The sequence below is a fragment of the Polyergus mexicanus genome, unplaced genomic scaffold, assembly GCF_030449975.1.
Source record: "Polyergus mexicanus isolate NDT 795.1 unplaced genomic scaffold, iyPolMexi1.0 SCAF_1, whole genome shotgun sequence".
Lineage (NCBI taxonomy): Eukaryota > Metazoa > Arthropoda > Insecta > Hymenoptera > Formicidae > Polyergus > Polyergus mexicanus.
In genome coordinates, this window is record NW_027223321.1 from 1277417 (window position 1) to 1290646 (window position 13230).

The following is a 13230-nucleotide window of genomic DNA, read 5'->3' on the forward strand; positions in this document are numbered from 1 at the left end:
TTAAATATAAAAATATATTAATTTAGAAATATTTTAGAGATCTGGTTCAACCGCGTAACTTACATTTGCAAGTGATGGTGGCCTTGGTAGTAGCGGAGCCCCATTTATTAGTGGCTCTGCAGACATACTCGCCGCTGTCTCGCGCGTATGTATACGACATATCCAGTGATATAAATCCGAAATCATTAATCTGATGAACTCGAGAGCCAGTTGCAAAGGGCCGGCCGTTGTGGAACCAGTCGATGCGCATAGTAGAATCACTCACAGGCTCGACTCTGCAATCGAAATGGCTCGGTCCGGCTTCTTCAACTTCGATGTCTTTAAGTTCGACGGTGAATCTCGGTGGATTCGGTGTTTCTTCCTCCGCTGGGATCTCATCCCTCTTGTACAAAGACTCCTCCAATTTCTGAATGCTTTCCGTACCGGTTTTGAAATTGGTCGGTAACTGTGGTTCTAAGATAATACCTTGACGTCCGCGGACTTGAAGTTTGCATGATACCGTAGCTTCGCCGTGGCGATTGGTGGCTTTGCAGGTGTATAGGCCGGAGTCACGTTGATAGCAGTTTGCAACTTCCAAAATAACAAAACCAAAGTCGTGAATTGTCTTGATTCTACTGCCAGCGAGAAGAGGCTTGCCATTGTGAAACCATTCGACTCTCATGCTAGAATCATTAATTGGCTGCAATCGACATTCAAAGTGAGCAAGAGAGTTTTCAGCCAAAGTCAGATCAGAAGGAGTCGTAATAAATTCGGGTGGTCTTCCGGTGTCATCTTCAGGACTGGCTTGACCCGGAACGGTTCCAAGGCCTTCTAATTCGGCGATCTTATCAATCGTATTTTCCATTCCTTTGGGTAATTGCGACTCCAAAATAATACTACGTTTCCCCGTACACTTCATAGTGCACGTTGTCACTGCCTCACCGTAATCATTCGTCGCTCTACAACTATATTCACCCGAATCCTCAGGATAAATGGGAGAAATTTCCAAAATAACGAAACCAAAATCGCAAAAAGTGCGGAAACGAGATCCCGTTCGCAATGCTTTACCGTTCCAGAACCATTCGACCTGTGCATATAAAAGCAATATAATATAATAAATATAACATATAATATAATATAATAATATAACAATGTAATATAACATATCATATAATGTAAAATAAATATATACACAGCTATAATATATAGACCAGAATTAAAATAATTTTAAAACTTGCCTTTAATTTTGGGTCGTCTATAGGTATTAATCGTGCCTCGAAATGCGCGCTCTCTCCCTCGCGTAGACCATCGATATTACTTAAAGGTACAGTGAACATTGGAGCTTTGCCACGTTCTTCTACAGTCTTTTCGTCTCTCGTACGTATCATTGAATCTTCGAGATTTTGAATTTTCTCTAGACCGCCTTCCATGCCTTTTGGAAGTTGTGACTCTAAAATAAGATTAGCCTTGGAGAAGCATTTGAGCGATGCTCTCGTAGAATCTTCGCCGTACTTGTTGACGGCTCTGCATTCGTAGACTCCGGAATTCTCTTCGTAACAATAAAGTATGTCCAAGATAACAATACCAAAATCGTGGAAGGTACGGTATCGATGGCCGTGAGGAAGTTTCTTGTCATTATAATACCACTCGACTTTTAAATCGGGATCGTTTATCGGGGTCAGTCTGGCTTCGAAGTGTGCAGACTGTCCCTCTACCAGTTTCGTAATATCAGCGATTTGCGTAATGAATTTCGGCGGTTCGGCGACGGGAGTCGTAGGAGTGATTGCTTGTTCTCCAGTGTAACTTTCGAGTTCCCGTATTCTAGCGAGCGAGTCTGGCTGCAGAGAATCCAAATAAACTCCGCTCTTGCCGAAGCACTTGATTATAGCTTTTGTATAATCCTCACCATACTTGTTGCTAGCTTTACAAACGTATTCACCAGTGTCGTGAGACATCACTCCGGCGATATCCATAACTACAAAGCCGAAATCGGAAACCATCTTGAAACGCGAAGAATGCCGTAATGGTTTCCCATTATGGAACCATTCAACTTTCATGTGAGGATCTCCCACTGGGATGAGAGTACATTCGAAGTGAGCCGATTGACCATCTTTTAGACCCTCCAAAGACTGTATATGCGTTGTGAATTTAGGCTTCTGTCCTTTAGACTTGTCAATGCATTCAAGCTGTACGCTGATCTCTGCTTTACCCCATTTGTTGGTGGCTTTACAGGTATAAGTACCCGAATCTTCTATTTTAGTGCCGAGAACCTCAAGAACAACCATACCGAAAGCGTAAACAGTTCTCGTACGATGACTGGCTTCTAAAGCTTTGCCATTGTAAAACCATTCGACTATCATGGTTTGATCACCAGTAGGGATGAGAGACGCTTCAAAGTGAGCGATCTCTCTCTCCGACAAATTAGTTAAATTCTCAAATTGCGACGTAAACATCGGTGGTTGACCCTCTTCCTCTCCTGGTGGAATTCCTTCTTGTCGTTTCAAGGATTCTTCCAAATCTTGGATCGCCTCGAGACCCTCTTTACCTTTAGGATGTTGCGACTTTTCAATGATATTTTCTTTCGTGGAGCAATAAATCGTCGTCGATGTAAAGGCTTCGCCCGCTTTATTATAAGCCTTGCAGGTGTAAATACCGGAATCGCGCTCATAAACATCCGTTAAATCCAAAGTAACAAATCCAAAATCACTAGTTATTTTGAAGCGCGAACCATGTTCTAAAGGTTTCCCGTTAAAATACCAATCAATCTTTAAATTGGGATCATCTTTTGGTTCGACTTGTCCTTCCAAATGTAACGGTTCGGATTCTCCCAGTTTAAACTCAGGCTTAAGTGGCACCGTCCAGATTGGTTTAGGATATTCGTGTTCAGGACCTTCTTCTGGTCTCTTGTATTTTGACAGATAAGCATCTTCTGCTTCTTTCACTTTTTCAAGTCCGGCTTCCCCTTGTGGATGTTGCGTTTGCAGATAAATGTTTTGTTGGCTGGTGCATTTCAAAGTGCCTGATGTCTGCGCGCTTCCCTTCGAATTTGTAGCTTTTACAGTAATTATGCCAGAATCTTCTTCGTAAGCGTGAGTCAAATCCAGAGCCACGTAGCCGAAGTCGTAGGTACTCTTAAATCTTGCACCGGTCGGTAAAGGTTTACTGTTCAGGAACCATTCAATCTTCATAGTTGGATCTTTTGATGGCTCTACATTGCATTCAAAGTGAGCGTTATCACCTTCGATGCACTCCACATTGTTCAGATGAGTGATAAAGACGGGTTCTTCGTAAATAGGTTCCGGTTGTTCGGTAGAAATTATCTGAGGTTGCTCCAAGGCATCGATTTTCGGCAAAGCGTCCGGATGCAAAGTATCTCCCAATAACCAGTAACGATCGGCGATTTTTAAGCTACAAGTTGACACAGCCTCTCCCAAGAGATTACTCGCTTTGCAAGTATAAATTGCGGAGTCATCGGATCTCAAGCCGTTGATCGACAACGTTACCAAACCGAAATCAAACGTACTACGAAGTCTAGTTCCAGTCTGTAGAGGCATACCATTTTTAAACCATTCTACTCTCAAGTTTGGATCCGCTCGCGGTTCTACCTGAGCCTCTAAATAAACACGTTGACCCTCTACCAATTTATCGAAGCTCTCGAGATGCTTGGTGAAAACTGGTGCTTGTTGTGGTGTCGTGTCAATAAACATTTCTGGTACTTTATTCATCTCTGCTTCTTTCAATTGAATCTTTTGCCATGCATCTGCTTGTATGCTCTCAGAAGCGATAGCCGAACGCGCTTTCACTTTCAATGAAATCGATGAAACCGCCTCACCTGCATTGTTAATCGCTTTGCAGGTATAGACGCCGGAATCTTCAGGGATAACTTTCAAAATGTCTAGCGTTACGTATCCAAAGTCGTGATTTACGTGAAACCGTGAACCTGAATAACAAAGCCCAACAATTTTATTAAATCAAATACTTGTAACATTACAATACTTGTACATTAATGATAATTTATTATAAAATCGTATTTTCTTACCCATTTTTAATTCGACTCCATTCATGTACCACTCGAATTTTAAATTTGCATCGCCGACAGGAACGACTCTGCATTCATATCTAGCCATTTGTTGTTCCCAGAGTTCCGTTGGCCCGGTTAATAATTGCGTGAAAATCGGTTTATCAAAGACCTTTTCCGGCTCCTCGGGTCGCCCGACTTCCTTGGCTTCCAATTGAGCGATTCTACGTTGCGCCTCCGGATGCTGAGTATCTAATTGTATGCTGGCCTTGGCTATATGTATGGATAAATCAATTAAATTCATGCCATGTTAAATTTATCTTTATGTATTAAATAAACGAGGTAAAATCGGCCACTCACTTTTAATCTTCATCGAAGCCGTTGTAACCGCTTCACCCAACGGATTAGAAGCGCGACACATGTAAACACCTTCGTCTTCATCACGTACGTGAGCAATGTCCAAAGATACGTAGCCAAAGTCATGTACTTTTGTAATTCGCGAACCTGCAAGAAACATTGCAACAAATATTAATTTTGCGTGATAATTATAAATATATTAAACGCAGAATGTATTCGTGGAATCAACAAAGTTTTGCATTGAAAGTTCGCATCTCTAACGATTCTTACTTGTCTCCAAGGGCACTTCGTTTCTAAACCATTCCACTTTAAGCATAGGATCACCCACGGGTATGAGCCTGCATTCAAAATGCGCGGTATGACCCTCGGCGATATTGTCGATATTTTGTAATGGTTGAGTGAAGACAGGACGCTGCCGAGTTTGAGGCTCCGGTACATCCGGTCGTTTCCATGGCTGTTGAGCTTCGAGCTCCCGGATCTTGTCCATTCCTTCGGGTCGTTGGGAATCCAAAATAATACTATCTCGTGGAATTACCTTGAGCTCAATGGACGACACACATTGTCCTAGCGCGTTTATTGCACGTACAGAATATTGCCCTGCGTCTTCGGGCACGGCGTGACCGATATCTAATGCCACATATCCAAAATCGAAGGTCACGTGGAAACGCGCCGCCGATGGTAAAGGTTTACCATTGTGGAAGAATTCAATTCTCAGATTAGCGTCATGCAGAGGCTCCACTTGGCACTCGAAATGAGCGGTTTGTCCTTCGTATACTTCAGTCGTGCCCTATAAAAAAATTTCTCATATTTATTATGTTTATTTCTCATATTTGTTGTACTTTTTATATTTGTTATATTGGTTCTTAATAATTATTCGCGCATTAATTATTATTACATTTAATAATCTTTCATATATATTGTATTATATGTATATAATTATATTATATCAATGTGTGTGTAATTATTATTACTTACTCTAAGCTCGGTGACAAATCTTGGTGGTATTACTGGCGGTTCCTCAATTTCCAACCGTGCGGGATGACCCTGGGCTTCTAATTCTCGAATCTTTTCTAAACCATCCGGATGTTGGGTGTCCAAAAGAATACTTCGTCGTGCTAAAATAAAGAAGGGATTGTAACTAGTTTGTTTCTCTCTATAATTATATTTTCACTATTAATCATTTTATGTATACGCGCTTTCTTGAATAAAATAAATTCAATTCTACAATAAATCTTGATTCAAAAAGTTGATACTACGAGACTTGGTATTTCTTGAGACATCCAAAATCTTTCGAAACATAATATAATATTTTCCATGAAAGAACTTGTCCAAGCTTGCAAGAATCAATAAAAATTTTAACCAAACTCTTCTTTATAAAAGCGATGCCATCTATTTGACAAATGGCCTCTTTCTCGTTGATTAATTTGATTAACGCCGATGAATGTTTTCAAATTTTTCATGCATAGGAATTTATACTTTGGATATTGGGTATTCCTTGCTGATAATTATGCGGAATTAACATAAAATTAATGTTTTGAATTAACATGATATTTTATACTTACAACTGACTTTAATAGTGCAGGTATTAACGGCTTCGCCGGCCAAATTGGTTGCTTTACACATATAAGTACCAGAATCTTCGGGATAGGTATACAGAATATCGAGAGCCACGTAGCCAAAATCGTGTGTAGTGCGGAAGCGGTGACCAGTTTTAATTGCGACTCCATTAACAAACCTATTAAATGTCAAGAAAATTTAATCAATTGATCAATTGGATTATTTGGCATTGTATGAAAACTATTAATGGCTTTTGATTTCTGTCTTATAATATATTTTAAATGTTGACGCTTTTTTTATTCATAAACATACCATTCAATTTTCAAGTTTGGATCGTTAATTGGCTCCACACGACATTCTAGATGAGCATGCTCGCCTTCTTTGAGATGATCCAGATTGTTTAGCGGTGTCAAGAAAACAGGTTTCTGATGAATAACCTCTTTTTCAATTTCTTTTTTGATTTCGACAGTTTCCAGTTCTCGAATCTTTTGCAAACGTTGAGCATCCAATGTGTCGAGGTATAATCCTTGTTTTGCTATTTGCATAAATCAAAATAATCGATAATTATGCGCCCGTGTTTTTTATTTAAAAAAATTTATAATTTATTAACAAATTTATTTACACACTTATCAATTTTTGGAAATGTAAATATATGAATGATTATTTCGCATTTTTTCTCTCATTTGTTTAAAAAAAATATTTCAAAGAAATATATTATGCAACGGGTGCGCTTGCCAAAACAATATAGATCCAATCTATAAATACATAAAATATCACTTACAATCCACGCTAATCACACAAGTAGTAACAGCCTCACCGACGGCATTCCTCGCTTTACACATGTAGGTACCGGAGTCTTCGGGATAAGCGTAAAGAATATCAAGAGCGACATATCCAAAGTCGTAGGTCGTTTTAAATTTATGTCCCTGAGGAATGGGACGCCCGTCTCTGAACCATTCGACGACCATCGTCGGATCGTTCACGGGAGTCAATGTAGCTTCAAGATGGGCGTTTTTGCCTTCCGGTAAGTATTCAATATTCTTCAGCGGTCGTCCAAAAGCAGGCTTCTCGGCGATAATTGTATCTTCTTCGACTATGCGCTTATATCTCGAATCGTCCTCAAGATATTGTATCTTTTTCAATGCGCTCTCATGCTGTGTATCGCGAATAATCGATGCTCGAGCTAAAAAGCGATTTTTTTTTCGATTTAACAAAACAAAGAAAAAAGATTTCAAAATGCGAAATATAAATAAAGTAAAAAACTAATATATACGGCTGTCTAATGTGAAAACACATTACAATTTATAAAATTGTGTAGACAAAGTTATAAATATCTAAGGTGTTAATAAATATAAATTGTGTAGATAAAATTATAAATATTAAAAAATTAATTCTCTGTTGTATATATATATGTGTAAAGCAGGGAAAAACAATAAAATGGACTACTACAAGATACTTGACACGCAAAAACGCGTTCTTCTGTTACTCACATTTCACGTCGAGATTAATCGAACTTCTTGCCGATCCTAATTTATTGGTAGCCTGGCAGGTATATGTGCCCGAATCTTCGGCATATACGGTCAACACGTCCAACGATGCAAATCCAAAGTCGCAGGTAGTTCTATACCTGTGACCGGTGGATAATGGTTTGCCATTGTGGAACCACTCCACCTTCATATTGGGATCAGGATAGGGTTCTATACGACACTCATAGTGTGCGCTTTGACCTTCGACTAGATTGGTAGGTCCATTCAACTGGACCGTAAAGGATGGCTTTTCTTTTACCACAATCTCTTCTTCCTCACGACGTTGATATTTCGAGGTATCTTCCAAGGCTTGGAGTTTCGATAAAGCGTTTTCGTGTTGTGATTCAAACTGCAAGGCTGCCTTGGCTGAATTTTAGAAGAATTTGTGTAATTGTGTACGAGTTGTGTATAAAGAAAAATTACATATAATTCAATGTTTTTGCAAAACCAGAAAAGTTTACATTGTTAATCAAATTGCGATATATTGCATACGAGTAAATACTTATTTGCAGATAGTAACACATAAGTTTAGCAAAATAACACACCAAATTTATAAAGCAATAATAAAATAGAAAAATATAAAATCAGCAGTATTACATAGCGATTTGTTAAATATTTCAAACAACATTTTAGTTTAATAGCATAATTACAGCGTGTAATTAATCATTAATATTGAGAAAATTTGCATAATTTGTGTCAGTGTTGTCGATTATATTCCATAAATTAATTTGGATATTGTGCAAAATATATGTCATTATATATTTGAATTGCGCATTGAATTTAGACTTACATTGAACGAATAGTGTTGCTGAAGTAACTGCTTCTCCGAGCTCGTTTGTCGCACGACACGTATAAGTACCTGAATCTTCGGGATTGACGTACTTCATGTTTAAAGCAACGTATCCAAAGTCGTGCATGGTTGTTACACGATTTGCTTTTAGAAGGTAAAGAGTAATAAAGATATATTTTTTTTTAAATTTCATTATTTGTAGAACACGATATCCTATAACATGTAAATTTACAAGACGTTGGATACTTACAGGCTGAAATGGGAACTCCATTACGTAGCCATTCCACTTTGAGTTTGGGATCTCCAACCGGGATGACACGTGCTTCGAAATGCGCTGCTTGATTCTCAGCAACACGGAGATCTTTTATCGGCAACGTGAAGACAGGAGCTTGTGTAATAATTTCTTCGGTTGTTGTTTTACGTTGATAACGAGACGTGTCCTCCAAGGTGCGAAGACGTTGAAGAGTTTGCTCGCTTTGAGTCTCTGTGTAGATTGACTTTTTGGCTATAGATAAAAAATAATGAATTAGCAATTTTTATTTTTGATATTGAAATTAATCATCCAACAAATTTTAAAATAGCCAAGTGCTTACAGTGAACGATAGCGGTTGCAGAAGTGATAGCTTCTCCAATAATATTTTTAGCTCTGCAAGTATATGTTCCAGAATCTTCGGGATATGCATACATAATATCAAGAGCGACGAAACCGAAGCTATTTGTTTCGACAAATCTCGAACCTGCTTTCACCGGATTATTATTGTGGAACCATTCAATTCTCATCGTTGCATCGGACACTGGAATTAATCTGCACTCGAAATGAGCTCGCTGACCTTCTTTTATCTCGACATTGTTTAATGAAGTCGTGAAAATGGGAGCTTGAGTGGTGGTTTCTTCAATAATTTCTTGTCTATGATATTTGGATCTATCTTCGAGATAGTGAATCTGTTCAAGTCCAAGCTCATTTTGTGTATCTGTTAAGATTTGCGCGCCCGAGCGACATGTTAAGATGCAGTTTACTTCGTCGCTGCCTACCAGATTAACGGCACGACACGTGTAAGTTCCAGAATCCTCAGCGATCAGATCAATTACGTCTAATGCAACGTAACCGAAGTCATGAATCGGACGGAAACGGTGTCCTGCAAATTAATATACATAAGATTAAATATAATTTAACAGATGCGCGAGAAAGAACTGAGCATTCCGTTAATAAAATTCTGTTAATAAAAAGAAAAATAATTGGATGAATGATGTTTGTTCGTTGTTATTGTAAATTATTAATGATAAGAGAAATAAATTACCTATCGTTACTGGACGACCATTTTTGAACCACTCGACCTTCAAATTCGAATCCGTTACCGGTTCCAATTTGCATTCGAAATGAGCATGTTGTCCTTCTCGAAGATTTTCCTGGTTTTTCGGTTTTGTAATAAATTTCGGCTTTACATTCACAACCTCATCGATGAGTTCGTGTCTCTTGTATCGAGAAGCATCCTCCAAGTATTGTATCCTTTCTAATCCTTCAGGATGTTGAGATTCCAGAATTAAATCCTTCTTTGCATGTACCCTTACAGAACACGAAGTAACTGCCTCGCCGAGTTGATTTCTAGCCTGACAGGTGTACACGCCAGAATCTTCAGGATATACGCCGAGGATATCTAAAGCCACGTAATCAAATTCGTAAGATGGTCTAAATCGGTGACCAGTTTTTACCGGTCGGCCATTGACGAACCAATCAACTTTCATGGTTACGTCACCGACCGGCTGTAGACGACATTCGAGATGAACGTTAGTCAGTTCCACCGTTTCGATGTTGTGCAAAGGTCGAGTGAACTGAGGTGCTTGCATCACAGTAACTTCCTCTTGTTGAGTTTTGCGATATCTATATAAAAAATAGAACAATAAATAAGAATAATAGTACACAGATAAGCATGAGTTACAAGGCAATAAATAAAAACGAACCTCGATGAATCCTCCAACATTTGTATCTGCTCGAGCGATTGTTCGTTCTGCGTTTCGGTGACGACGTCGGATCTTCCAATGACTCTCACGCAAGCGGAAGTATGCGCGGTGCCTAGATGATTAGTGGCTCTGATAGTATATTCGCCGGAATCATAAACGGTAGCGTGTACTATGTCGAGTGCGACAAATCCGAAATCGTAATAAGTCCTGAATCTGGAACCAACCGTGACCGGACGTCCGTTTTGGAACCATTCAACTCTCATCGTTGGATCGCCCATTGGTTCCAAGCGACATTCCAAGTGAATATTTTTGCCCTCGCTAACCGGTTTAGGGTCACTCAATGGTTGAATAAAGATCGGTTTTGATTTGGAGATTTCTTCGATATGATAATGCGGCTCGATGAACTTGGATTCCTCTAAGCGTTGAGTCTTTTCGTAAGTGCCGCGGTGCATGCTACTAGTATCTATGCTAGAACGCGCTGGAAAAATTAATAAAATTTATTAATGTTACGATTTTTCAGAGGTTTTAGCTGCATAAACATAGTATAAGTTATATATCTTACTCTCTACGATCATGGTAGCGGACAAACGAGCTTCCCCGCGAGAGTTTTTAGCCACAACGATATACGTGCCAGCATCTTCTGGACGAACTTGAAGAATGTCAATGGCGACGTATCCGAAATCGTGATACGTCTGAATTCTATTAGCGGCAGTGATAGGTTTGCCGTTGTGGTACCACTCGATCTTCATGCTCAGATCGCTTTGAGGTTCTACGCGCGCCTCAAAGTGCGCCCGTTGACCCTCTACGATTTTATTCGTGCCTTTAAGATTGCCCAGGAATCGTGGTGCCTGCGTAACCTGCGTTTCTTCCTGAATCTGTCGCGAGTATCTGCTCGAATCTTCGAGAGATTGAATTTTTTGAAGACCGGTAGGATGCTGACTATCGTAAATAACATCGTTCTTACTAATTACGCTTAATTGAGCAGTAGTATGAGCCTCGCCAGCCCTGTTGTAAGCTCGGCAAGTATATACGCCGACATCGTGTATCGTTACATATTTGATGGTCAGCGCCACGTAACCGAAATTGAAGAAAGTTGTAATTCGGGAACCTAATTTCGAGAATGTTTTATAAATACACAGACTTAATGACATGCATTTCTGCGAATCGAATTATACGTTACTCACTAGCTTCTACAGGTCGTCCATCCTTGAGCCACTCGACACGAAGATCGGCGTCACCGACTGGTTCGAGGCGCGCTTCAAAATGAGCAAATCCGCCTTCTCGTATGCCGCTCTGATCTTTAATAGGCGATTTAAATTCCGGTGGGCTACTCGGTTCAGGCTGCTCCTGCACGTACTTCTGGTGCATCGCCTGTTGATACGCTTCCAATTCCTCGGCAGCCTCGATGTATCTCAGTTGCTCGGGTATACCCAAGTCTGTCGTTACGCTCGTTCGCGCTACGCAATAATTTTGAGATTAATTTTAATATTAGAGAATAATCGAAAAAGACCGCTTAAAAATGATTGTTTGTCGCAGAATTAGAACTTACCGAAGACACGGAGAGTCGCGGAGCTGATGGCCTCTCCCAAGCGGTTCACAGCTCTGACAGTATAAGAACCCGCATCTTCAGCCCGTAGGTGCATTATATTGAGTGAGACGTAACCGAAGTTGAAGATGCTAGTGATTCTCGAGCCTAAAAGAATGAAATATAGTAATATTAAAAATGTTATAATATAAATTTTAATATTATAATATTTTTTCATTCAATTTTATTTTTAATAATTCCATTATAATCGTGCTTCTCTTCGAATGCCGATACTCACTGGCTGTGATTGGTTTTCCATCCTTGTACCATTCCACTTTCATGGTAGGATCGCTAACAGGCGTCAATTGCGCTTCGAAATGGGCGTTACGACCTTCCTGTAGCTCACCAAGATCCTGGAGCGGGCGGATGAAAACCGGCCGCTGTGAAGAGGTCTCCTCCACGCTCTCCTGCCTTTGGTACTTGCTGTAATCCTCGAGCTGCTGGATGTACTGGAGACTGTCGGGGTATTGGCTTACCTGTTCAATCGTGGCGCGTGCTAAGAAACGAGAAGTAAATTTGGCTTATAGCGCAAATAACAATTATGAAAGAAATTCATAAAATACTTTTTATGCTTACGGGTTACGCTGAGGGTGGCTCGAGATTCGGCGACTCCGGTAGAGCTTACGACACGGCATAAATACTCGCCGCTATCTTGAAGAACGATGCTAATGAGATCGAGTGAAATAAAACCGAAACGGAAGATGGAAGTCGCCCGGGAACCTGCAAATACGCCAATATTAATTAGATCCATTCGAGAGTCTAATCGAGTAATCGATGATACAAGTGTTATACTTACTCGCGTCGAGTGCTCTGCCATTAACATACCACTCCACCCTCATCGTAGGATCGCCCACCGGTTCGATTCTGGCCTCGAAGTGAATTCGTCCACCTTCGATTTGATGAACGTCTTTTAAGGATATAATGAAACGTGGCGGCGGATAAATCTTATCTTCTTCAGAAGGCGGCAAGTAAGGCTTGGCACGTTCCACGTGTCTCAAATAAATCACTTCGGGGCCAGGCGCTGGTCTATGAATATTTATTCGCGTTATCTCATTTTCTTATCATAAACTCGCTAAACAAAATGAGAAAATTTAAAGAAAAGAAAATGGAAAACATCGATTAATCTGTTAATTTTTGATGAATACTCGAAAAGTCTCTCACTCTGGTTCGATGACTTTCGTTGGTCGGGGTAAGTTCAGGCGTCTTGGTTCCGGGGCCGTTCCTTTTAGCGTCTCGATGAAGAGTCGCGCTCGTGTTGCGGTGGAACCAGCTACATTTTGAGCGGTACACTGATACCAGGCTGCATCTGAGAACTTGGCGCATGGAATATCCAAGGTAGAAGCTCCACTACCGTCGCTCAATATACGTATTTCGGGGCCAGGCGTTATTGGCACGCCGTCCTGTCAAAAATCATCAGTATCAGAGACATTTGCGATTGATACAACTGATAAAATTCGAA

At 40.1% G+C, this 13230-nt stretch overlaps 1 protein-coding gene across 5 annotated transcripts in view; it reads right to left on the bottom strand.

Annotated features, from left to right (window-relative positions):
• Positions 1 to 13230, bottom strand: part of Sls (sallimus) — a 75437-nt gene that overhangs the window by 56753 nt on the left and 5454 nt on the right. For all 5 annotated transcript variants that reach the window (XM_070306079.1, XM_070306165.1, XM_070306250.1 and 2 more), the window contains exons 8-29: positions 12933 to 13171; positions 12568 to 12797; positions 12348 to 12491; positions 12010 to 12267; positions 11736 to 11879; positions 11371 to 11643; positions 10749 to 11294; positions 10187 to 10664; positions 9526 to 10106; positions 8821 to 9363; positions 8478 to 8732; positions 8228 to 8371; positions 7402 to 7803; positions 6693 to 7094; positions 6224 to 6446; positions 5917 to 6089; positions 5330 to 5469; positions 4625 to 5141; positions 4358 to 4501; positions 4019 to 4270; positions 1218 to 3919; positions 64 to 1066 (exon numbers count right to left, since the gene is read on the bottom strand). In XM_070306079.1, the coding sequence (XP_070162180.1) occupies positions 64 to 1066; positions 1218 to 3919; positions 4019 to 4270; positions 4358 to 4501; positions 4625 to 5141; positions 5330 to 5469; positions 5917 to 6089; positions 6224 to 6446; positions 6693 to 7094; positions 7402 to 7803; positions 8228 to 8371; positions 8478 to 8732; positions 8821 to 9363; positions 9526 to 10106; positions 10187 to 10664; positions 10749 to 11294; positions 11371 to 11643; positions 11736 to 11879; positions 12010 to 12267; positions 12348 to 12491; positions 12568 to 12797; positions 12933 to 13171 (9793 nt within the window). The remainder of the gene's footprint in view (positions 1 to 63; positions 1067 to 1217; positions 3920 to 4018; positions 4271 to 4357; positions 4502 to 4624; positions 5142 to 5329; positions 5470 to 5916; positions 6090 to 6223; positions 6447 to 6692; positions 7095 to 7401; positions 7804 to 8227; positions 8372 to 8477; positions 8733 to 8820; positions 9364 to 9525; positions 10107 to 10186; positions 10665 to 10748; positions 11295 to 11370; positions 11644 to 11735; positions 11880 to 12009; positions 12268 to 12347; positions 12492 to 12567; positions 12798 to 12932; positions 13172 to 13230) is intronic.